This window comes from Onychomys torridus, chromosome 1 (genome assembly GCF_903995425.1).
Source record: "Onychomys torridus chromosome 1, mOncTor1.1, whole genome shotgun sequence".
Lineage (NCBI taxonomy): Eukaryota > Metazoa > Chordata > Mammalia > Rodentia > Cricetidae > Onychomys > Onychomys torridus.
Window position 1 is genome coordinate 16,923,387 of NC_050443.1, and position 10,726 is coordinate 16,934,112.

The 10,726-nt window shown below is 48.9% G+C and overlaps 1 protein-coding gene across 1 annotated transcript in view; it reads right to left on the minus strand.

Annotated features, from left to right (window-relative positions):
- Window positions 1-4,631: 4,631 nt before the first annotated feature.
- Window positions 4,632-10,726, minus strand: part of Slc6a16 (solute carrier family 6 member 16) — a 6,197-nt gene continuing 102 nt past the window's right edge. The window contains exons 2-7 of the mRNA XM_036198589.1: window positions 10,460-10,718; window positions 6,538-6,721; window positions 6,069-6,270; window positions 5,794-5,953; window positions 5,305-5,470; window positions 4,632-5,042 (exon numbers count right to left, since the gene is read on the minus strand). Coding sequence (XP_036054482.1) covers window positions 4,632-5,042; window positions 5,305-5,470; window positions 5,794-5,953; window positions 6,069-6,270; window positions 6,538-6,721; window positions 10,460-10,718 — 1,382 coding nt within the window. The remainder of the gene's footprint in view (window positions 5,043-5,304; window positions 5,471-5,793; window positions 5,954-6,068; window positions 6,271-6,537; window positions 6,722-10,459; window positions 10,719-10,726) is intronic.

The window sequence follows — 10,726 nt, forward strand, 5'->3', positions numbered from 1 at the left end:
AATATTTTTCAGTTTCAAATTAATTATTATTAATTACATTTGTGGTATTCATTTATTACATTCACAGTATTCATTCAATAACTATATTTATGGCATTCATTAATTACATTGATTAATTACATTCATGATTTCATGTCCTGACACTACTGTCTGTTTGTGGGGCTTTTCCATCACACAAAACAGAGATTCTGTACTTAGGAAATCATTGCTCTGTATTCCTTTCTTTGCCAGCTTGAGATAATGACTGATCTTTCTGTCTCTATGAGTTTGTATACTCCATATATTTCATGTAATACAGTTCTCTAATATTTGTCATTTTTTAATGTAAAAACACTTTATGTACAACTGTAGTAGAAATAATACACAGATAGCTTGAACATAATCACAGGTTATAATTCAATTCAGGAAGAGCCTTTAGTAGAGACCTTGGCCATGGAGGAATCTTGCTTATTGGCTTGCTTCCAGGCTCACCCCAGAACCACTTGCCCAGGGATGGCACCGCCCACAGTGGGTGGCAGTAGTGAGCTGGGCCTCCACCATCAATTAGCAATCAAGAAAAGGCCACAGACACAGGCCAACCTTGTGAAGGGAATTCCTCACGGAGAGCCCCTCTTCCCAAGTGTCTCTAAATTTGTGTCAAGTTGACAGAACCCTAACCAGTGCAGCCTTCTTAACATACACAATCTCTGCTTCAATTTAGAAAAATGTCACCCCCATGTATCCTGGGTCACCCTTCCACCTCAACTCCACATATCTATTGAAAAGACTCAGCCTGAGTGAGGAGCCCAAGCCTGGACTCAAGCTGAGATCCAACTTCTTTCTGGGCATAACAGACATTTTGGCTTCCTCTCTTCAGCCACCTCCAAAATTCCCATTAACCACTCGTCTCCCTGATTTGTGGTGGAGGAGGTGGTGGTGGTGTGGTGGTGGAGGTGGTGGAGGAGGAGGTGGAGGTGGTGGTGGTGGTGTGGTGGTGGTGGAGGAGGAGGTGGTGGTATGGTGGTGGTGGTGGAGGAGGTGGATGAGGTGGTGGGGGTGGTGGTGGAGGAGGTGGAGGAGGTGGTGATGGTGTGTGTGTGTGTGTGTGTGTGTGTGTGTACAAGAGCCTACAAAGGCCTGAGTAGCATCTTGGATCCCACGACTTTTTATTATCAATTTGAGATTCTCCTGGGAAAAGGGAATCTCAACTGAAGAATTGCTTCCATCAGATTGGCAGGTAGGCATGACTGTGGAGCATCCCCTTCATTAATGATGAATGTGAGAAGGTCCAACCCACTACGGGCCATGCTGTTCCTAGGCAGGTGGGTCTGGGTTATATGGGAAAGCTAGATGAGGAGGCCAGGGGAGCAAGCTGCTAAGCACTGTCCCTCCATGGCTCCTGCTCAAGCTCCTGTCTGGCTTCCCTTCCCATGGACTCTAACCTGAACACTGGAAGAAGCCCTGTCCTTCTGAAGTTGCTTTTGGTCATGGTGTTTATTAAGCAACAGAAAGCAAATTAGGAAATAGTGCCTGGAGTCACAGGCAATTGTGAGTCACTCAGTGTGGGTGCTGGGGCCAAACTCCAGTCCTTTGCAAAAGCAAGTGGTCTTCACTGCTCAGCCAGCTCTCCAGCCCCATGAACTTAATCTTCATTTACTTCTAATTTACAGACCCCATTCATTTCTCTTATGCTGTGGATAATTGATTGATAAATAACATGCTGATTGGCCAGTAGCCAGGCGGGAAGTATAGGTGGGACAAAGAGGGAGGAGAATGCTGGGAAGTGAAAGGCTGAGGCAGGGAGATGCTGCCAGCCACGGAGATGAGAAGCAACATGGAAAGATATCAGTAAGCCATGAGCCACGTGGCAACTTATAGATGAATAGAAATGGGTTAATTTAAGACATAAGAACAGCTGGCAAGAAGCCTGAGCCATTAGGTCACACAGTTTGTAAATACTATGTCTCTCTGTGTTTAATTGGGTCTGAGCGGCTGCAGGAGCCGGGTGGACATAGGAATACTCCAACTACACTCTTAGGTGCCACAATAGCTCTTTTTTACATTAAACAAGCAAGGAAGCCAAATAAAAAACATTGTTCCATGCGAGGTGTGGTGGCACATGCCTTTAGTCCCACTACTTGGGAGGCAGAGGGATCTTTATAGGTTCAAGGCTAGCCTGGGCTACATAGTGAGTTCAGAATAGCAAAAACTACATAATGAGACCCTATCTCAAAACAAACAAAACAAGATACTGTCCCCAACCTGGGAGACAATCTAGGGTCAAGTTTGTGCCAGTTCTCAGCTATCCCCCAATAGCACTGACATTGTGGAGGTCAGACTACTTATTCCTTAGAATTCCTGTTTGGTAGCTGGGCGGTGGTGGTACACACCTTTAATCCCAGCACTAGGGAGGCAGAGGCAGGCAGTGAGTTGGAAGCCAGCCTGGTCTACAGAGTGAGTTCCAGGACAGCCAGGACGGTTACACAGAGAAACCCTGTCTCCAAAAACCAAAAAAGAAAAAAAAGTAAGAAGAAAAAAAGAAAGAAAGGAAGGGAGGGAGGGGGGAGGGAGGGGGGGAGAGAGGAGGGAGGGAGGGAGGGAGGGGGGAGGGAGGGAAGAGGGAGGGAGGGGGGAGGGAGGGAGGGAGGGGGAGGAGGGGAGGGAGGAGGGAGGAGGGGAGGGAGGGAGGGAGGGGGGAAGGAGGGAGGGAGGGGGGGAGGGGGGAGGGAGGGAGGGGGAGGAAAAGAACTGCTTGGGCTTGTGTGACGGTGCCTCTCAGGTAAAATTAGATGCCCTGCCGATTCCCAGCAGGCCTCAGGGAGCTTTCAGATCTGAGTGACAGGGTCTGGCTGGAGGGCATCACAGATATTAGACACCTTCACTCCAATGAGTGAAGAACATTGCAAAGTCAGGCTCACCATTCAAGAACTCTAGAGACTGGAGAGATAGCCCATCAGTTAAGGGCACTGGCTACTCTTCTAAGGATTTGGCTCTCAGCATATATATGGAAGCTTACAAACACCTGTAACTCAAGTTCCAGGGGATCTGATGCTGTTGTAGAATATTATTTTAATGTGTTATATTTGTTTATGCTGTAGGACAATTGTTTTAAAGATGCAAACATGTGTTGCATTCTTTTATGTTGCATTTGTTTAACTCTGTGAAGCTGTGTTACTGTGCCTGCCTAAAACACCTGATTGATCTAATAAAGAGCTGAACGGCCAATAGTGAGGCAGGAGAAAGGATAGGCGGGTCTGGTATGCAGAGAGAATAAATGGAAGGGAAAATCTGGGATGGGAGATCAAAGAGCTAGAGGAGGAGGACTCCAGGGGGCGGGCACCCAGCCACCCAGCCATCCAGCCAGCCAGAGCAAGAGCAACAGTGAGATCACAGAATAAGAAAAGGAAAAAGCCCGGAGGTGAAAGGTAGATGGAATAATTTAAAGTTAAGAAAAGCTGGCAAGAAACAAGCCAAGCTAAGGCTGGGCATTCCTAAGAAAGAATAAGCCTCTGTGTGTGTGTGTGTGTGTGATTTATTTGGAATCTGGGTGGTGGGCCCCCAAAACCAAAGAGTAAAGAGAACACCACAATGCCGTCTTCTGAAATCCACACTTCTCAAGGGAACCAAGCGCTCACATGGCTCAGGTATGCAATGCTCATGTCAACAAAGCACTCATTTAAAATCTTTCAAAAAAAAAAAAAAAAGAAATTCAGGTGTCTTGTTTTTCACTATTTTAACTCAATAATAAAATAAAATGTACAGATGTGTCTATGGCACAGGTTTTTAGTGTATGGGGGTGTCTCCTTGGAACACACTCACAGATAGGAGTGTGATAAGGACCATTCAGAGACCTGTGGGATGAACAGACAATGTAAACCAGTGGGGAGAGATGGACCAGAGCCTTTGGTTGCTGGGAAAGGCCTATGGCCTGGGAGCTGCTGAGTACCAGGCTCTACTCCCATCATGAACTGAGTGCTCACAGGTTCGGTCGTAAGCCAGGTGTGGTTTCTGGTGCCTTGCCTTCTCCGTGAGAGCAGTGGCATGGACTGTTGGGCAGACTCAGTCCTGGGGTCAGCATGGTGGTTGACATAGGTTAGACCTTGGAAGGTAGTACATCCTGCAACTTCCTCATGGGTGGGCTGCTTAGGAATTGTGTCCACACAGCGGAAGGGTCCCAGGTCCCAGGCTGCTGTGCGAAGTGCATGTGTGAGAGAGAGAACTCTGGCCCACAGCTAGTACTTGTAGCCCACCACCTCATTTATTGACAGACAACATTGCTCTCTTGGCACCATCTGAGGCCACCGTCCCTAGGAGGCCGGCTACACTGCTCACAGGCATGATGGCTCCACAGGGCTACAAAGGCCTCTGTGTCTCTTAGTAACTGGGGCTGTGCTGGACGTCCATATGGGCACACTAAAATTGTGTCCATATCACAGAGAGTCAGGGGGCCTTGAGCACAGCATCCAGACTGCTGGAAGAGGGGCTTCTGAGGTCGGCCATGTCTGTCTGAGGCCCAGTGAGGGCCCTCACAGAAGTCTGGACTGGGTTTCTGCACACCCATCTTCTGCTTTTGGTGGGGCAGGTACTGGCTTGGTGCACATCACCAATTACTGAAAACAGGTGACGTGACCACTGCAGAAGCTTCATGCCTGTCACTTCTGTCCAGGGCTGTGGAAGTCAAGGTCACTTGCTGCGAGGGTCATGACCTCTGGTGCCTCAGGGATAGGTAAGGCTGAACCTGTTCCCATTTTGCCAACAGGGTTGAGGGAACTAAGGAAGAAGGCCTCTCCGGGAATCTTGCCTAGGAGTAGAGTCTGGCTTTTGTCCTGGGCTCTGAAGGTGAGTCTTCTCTGGGAGTGTGCAGGCCACTGGTTGGCCATGTTGAATGCTGTTTCTGTCTTCTCAGAGGATGAAGCCTCTTCTACGAGCTCACAGATAATGTGGTCATCCAGGTACCACCAGTGGTACAGTGTTGGCACCGGAATAGGCAGAAGTGCCAGGATACTGAGAAAGGTGACCCAGCTCAGGACTATCTTCTGGTAAGGCTGCCTCACTTCCTGGCCCTGAGCACAGGGACAGTAGACCACAAGGGGAAGGGCTTAGTCTGGGTGCAGTGTCCCCAGGTCCCCGGGGCAGGAGATTCAGGTGAGGGCTCAGTCTGGGTGCTCAGGGTGCAGGGTTCCCCAAATCCCTGGGGATAAGAGATGCAGGATGGGGGGAGGGGGCTGAGTCTATGTGATTGGAGTTTGGGGTCTCTAGGTCCCTGAGGGTAGGAGGTACAGGGTGGGGTGCCCGGCCTCCAGGTTCCCATGGGCAGGGCCGTACCATACTGTTATTCCAGGCCATATAATTGAGGGGTTCCCTGTGGTAGAGATTCAGGAAGTAGACGATGAACAGAGTCAGCAGTGTGGGCAACGTCACGTAGCTCCACAGGAAGGTGAAGGGTGCCCATACCAGGCGGCCCAGCTGGCCAAACATCTCAGCCCTAAACCTGGATGAAGGAGGTGAGACTCAGGACATGAGGGCCTGGGCATAGGTAGACCTTCCATCTCTGTCTCTCTCAGAAACTCCTGAGGTTTGGTGTAGGGGACCAGGCCCTCCCTGGCTCTGGGCCGTGTTTTGTTACCCCATGAGAATAATTCAGTCCCCGGGACTGTACCACCATAGCCCTTGGCCTTCAGTGCGCTTGAGACTGCGTTTTCCTGTAGGATCTGCCTGCTCTCTGAGGACCTTGACTCCCATGGGGTGCCTGTGCACCCTGAAGGCCTAGGATGGACTTGATAGCTGAGCAACTCCCCAGGGATCGGAAATCACCTCCTGATTCCATAGACCCAAGCCAGAGAAAGGTTCTGGAACACCACAATGGTGACGAGGACCATGGGGACCAGGTGGTCATCCAACAGCAGCACCATGTAGCTTCCGGGGCGGCTGGAGAAGACGAGGCTGCCCAGAAGTCCTCCCAAGCAGACAACCACTAAGGGTGGAAGTGGATGGAGCTACATTGGGGTTTGTGAGTTGGGGTCCATGTGAACCCTGGGTGCTTGGGGTGAGGTAGATATGGGGAAGGTTACAGGGTGGGGCTTTTGTACCTGGTACCACCTTGGGATACTTTGTGAAGGTGGAGATGTTGTTCTGCAGGGGAAGCACGATGCCCTCCAGGAGCATTATCATGGTGCCCAGACCCATGATGACCAGAACCATGAAAAACATGATGGCCCAGAAAGAGGAACCAGGAAACAATGAGACAACTTGAGAGAAGACCACATATGCTAGGCCAGGGCTCTCCATGACCTGTGGAGGAGAAGGGCTCTGCAGTATCTGGATGGGATAGAGTTGGTATCATACTTAACTAGTAATGTCTGCCATGGGTAGAGACAGACACTCAGCGTGGAAAATGGAGGTAAAAGTGTTGAAAGTTGGCCCTCCTTGGCTGTGTGGCCTTCATGGTCTTGCCCCCCCCCCCCATGTGAGCTGTAGCACACAGATGTGGTGTTAGAGCCATGACTAGTACTACTGGCTGCTGTGAGGCTACCAGGCTGGCCTCCATGACAGACACACCTTCTCCTGCACCATGATGCTGCAGGGCAGGGACAAATGCACCACCTCTTTCTGGAGGTTCCCGGGAAGCTGGCTGACCCAGTTCATGTATTCCAGTGGTGGTTTGTGGATGATGTCTTTGGGAAGCCAGGAGGTCTGGGGTAGCACACCTTCAGCTATCATCCTGATCAGATTGGAGACGTTTCTGATAGGGTAGGGAGAGAAGAGAAGACAGGTAGAGAAGGCTGGCTCATTAGCCATTGCCAACCAAGGAGAATGAGGACCAAGTATGGTGAGATTGTCTAAGAAGTATGCTATCATGGCTCTGGAAGTCCATGGTTGGGGGCCTTATCTTTTGTGTGTGTGTGTGTGTGTATGTGACATTCTTTGTTGTTGTTTTTTGTTTTGAGACAGGGTTTCTTTGTGTAGCCCTGGCTGTCCTGGAACTCGCTCTGAACTCAGAGATCTGCTTGTCTCTGCCTCCCCAGTGCTGGGATTGAAAGTGTGTGCTACCACCACTGGCTATTTTTTGCCCTTAACTTAAAAAAGAAAACAAACCAGTGGCCCAGCAGTTCAGAGCGCTCACTGCCTTTGCGAAGGACACATGACAGCTCACAGCAGTTTCCAAGGACACATGACAGCTCACAGCAGTTTCCAAGTCCAGCTCCAGAGGCTCTGGTGCCCTCTGCTGGCCGCCCTAGGCTCCTGCATGCAAGTAGTGCGCCTGAACTCACAGGGGCACAGAGACAAAGAAACAATATTCTTGGAAAATCTATAGAGTCTCATTATGGATTTGTGACTGGCCTGGGACTCACAGAGATCTGCCTGCTTTCGCATCCAGAGTCTGGGATTAAAGGCATGTGCCACTATGCACATCACTTTTTTAAAATTTATTTTTAAATAAACATCATAATAAATTCTAATTTTTATGTGTATGGGTGTTTTGCCTGCATGTGTGGCTGTGCATCATGTACATGCCTGGTGCCTAATGTGAGTCGAGGGTGCTGGATCCCCTGGCAATGGAGTTACAGAGGGTTGAAAGCCACCAGGTAGGTGTTAGAATCAAACCCAGGTCCTCTGGGAAAGCAGCCCTCACTCTTAACTACTGAGCCAGTGGTTCTCAACTTGTGGATCACAACCCCTTTGGGGGGCACCAACTGACGCTTTCCTAGAGGTCACCTAAGACCATTGGAAAACACAAATATTTATATTACAATTCATAACAGTAGCAAAATTACAGTTATGACGTCTCAATGGAAATGATTTTATGGTTGGGGGTCAGCACAAAATGAAGAGCTATATTCAAGTGTTGCAGCATTAGGAAGATTGAGAACCATTGGTGACTGGGCCATCATTTCCTCTTTTTGTTTGTTTGTTTTTGTTTTTGTTTTTTCCAGACAGGGTTTCTCTGTGTAGCCCTGACTGTCCTGGAGCTTTCTCTCTGGACCTGGCTGGCCTTGAACTCACAGAGATCCACCTGCCTCTGCCTCCTAAATGCTTGGATTAAAGGCATGCGCCACCACTGCCCGGCTTACTTCCTTTTCTTATAAAACCACATTGTATCATGAGAATCCCATCCTAGTGACCTCTGCTGATTATAACTGATACTCTCAAACATCTGCCTCCAAATGGCATCACTATACAACTCTGGGGAGTGTGTGTGGCAGTTTGAATGTATTGGCCCCCATAATCTCATGGGGAGTGGCACTGTTAGGAGGCGTGGCTTTGTTGGAGGAAGTGTGTCACTGTGGGGGCGGGCTTTGAGGGCTCTTTTGCTCCAGCTTTCCTCAGTGTGACACCACAAGACAAGTCGACTTCCTGCTGCCTTCTGGTCAAGAAGTAGCATGCTCAGCTCCAGCACGGCCTCTGCCTGCACGCTGTCATGTCCCCCGTCATGATGGTAATGGACTGAACCTCTGAAACTGTAAGTGAGCCACCCCAATTAAATGTTTTTTGCTTTTTTCAAGAGTTGCCATGGTCATGGGGTCTCTTCCCAGCAATAGAAACATGACCGGAAACTGCAGCAGTCACACCTTTTCACTGATGCCTAGTACTCCATTAGTTGGATGGCTATGCTAATTTTTTGAATGAAATCTTATTGCTAGGGTTTCAGATTGCAATCACACATCTACCTATCGGTAGACGATGGTCAGTCACCGTTTAGGTCACTGTGAACAAAGCTGTGACTCAGGTGTCTGTCACTAGGTGCAGTGGAGGTGGACAGGAGTCCCAGTGCAGGTGATGTGACTTTGAGAAGTCCTTGTCTCCAAAGGCAGTGGCATCGTTTTGCACATCCGCCAACAAAGCACAAGGCTTCCCGTAGCTCCCCATGCACACTGGCTCTCACCATCTCAGTCTTAATTTCTGAATCCCCTTAGTTGATTGTAATCCTGCAGGCATGGCAGTGTGGAATCATTGGGGTTTGACTTTCAGTTTCTCAGATGTGAGCTTGCTATTGTGGTACATGCTTGTCATCACAGCACTCAGGAGGCCAAGAGAGAGGGATCACAAGTTCAAAGTCATCCTCAGCTACACAGAGAGATCAAGGCCAACTTTGGCAACATGAGTCCCTACCTTTAAAAAAAAAAAAAAGCCAGGTGATGGTAGCACACACTTTTAATCCCAGCCCTCAGGAGGCCAGCCTGGTCTATCTACAGAGTGAGACCCAGGACAGCCAAGGCCACACAGAGAAACCCTATCCTGAAAAACAACACAAAACAACTCAAAAAATATGCGTGCCTAGATGTGCACCAAGCAAACAAGCAAAGAACGTCGCTGCTCACCCTAACCTTCCTGCTCTTGACATCCTCAACAGAAGGAAAACTGAGCTGCTCAAAACCTGTGACTGTTACAACAATTAATGAAAAAAGAGACTCTGAATTTGAAGAAGAGCAAGGAGAGGTTTATGGGAAGGTTTAGAAGGAAGGGCAGGGAAAATTATGTGACAATATCTAAAAAAATTAAATAATTAAAAGTGTATCAGAAAATTGGTGTATACAAAACAAATTCCAGTTCTGTGCCCATTGTGGTGGCACATACTTTTATTATTTTGTGTGTATAGGTGTTTTACTTGCATGTGTATATATGTCTACTTTGGGGGGGGGGGGCAATGCCCTCAGAGGCCAGAAGAGGGTGTTGGATCCCCTGGGCTGGAATTATAGATGGTAGTAAGTCACCATGTGGATACTGAGTATTGAACTCAGGTCCTCTGGAAGAACAGCAGTGTTCTTTTTGTTTGTTTGTTTGTTTGTTTGTTTTACTTTTAATTTGGCTTAGTTTTTGTTTTCCAAGACAGGGTTTCTCTGTGTAGAAACCAGGCTGGCCTCCAACTCAGAGATCCACCTGCCTCTGCCTCCAGAGTGCCAGGATTAAAGGTGTGTGCCACCATCGCCTGGCTGCTGCCAGTGTTCTTAACCACTAAGCAATCTCTCTCGTCCTGGCATGCTCCTTTAATCCCAGCACTTAAGAGGCAGAGGCAAGTGGATCTCTATGAATGTGAGGCCAGTCTGGTCAGCTGTGGATAGACAGAGAGACCCTGTCTCAAGAAAAAAGAGAGAAAGAAAGAAACAAGAGCTGGCCTACACCCAGGACCAGTAAAGCAGAGCAACTGGACTGAGCTCCAACACTTAGTCCTTTGAAGTCACACACACAGTCCATGCCAATGGCTGCTGCCTGCGTCCGGGCAAGCTGTGACAGCAGCCTTCTGGGTTAACTAAGCAATCTTGTTAAATAAGCAATAAATGTTCCTTAGCTTCATTGGCAATTTCTGAAAGTGTTTTCTTCCTTTAGGCATTGGGCGTTGGTGGCTTCCCTCTTTTGGTTGTTTACTCTGAGGAAAAGGTGAAGTGGGTTCCAGTGGAAGGGCTTGACCTACAGGACTGTGGTGCTGAAGGGCAGCTGAGGCGGGAGGCCTCTGCTGCCCATTGCCGGGTATGCCACTCACTTCTCAATACAGCTGGAGCCGCTGGCTGTAGTCCAGAACCCCAGCACCAGGAAGATGATGGATGTGCTCAGCAATGACATCACCAGGTTGGCCACGGCCATAAAGGAGGCCAACTTGATGTAATTGTCACCTCTATTCTGGGAGGAAGAGAATGTGATGATGGTGCCCATGCCAAGGCCGAGGGAGTAGAGCACATGGCCTCCAGCCTGACGCCACGTGTCCAGTGATGACAAGCTAGAGAGTGATCTTCTCTGAATTTCTTCTTTT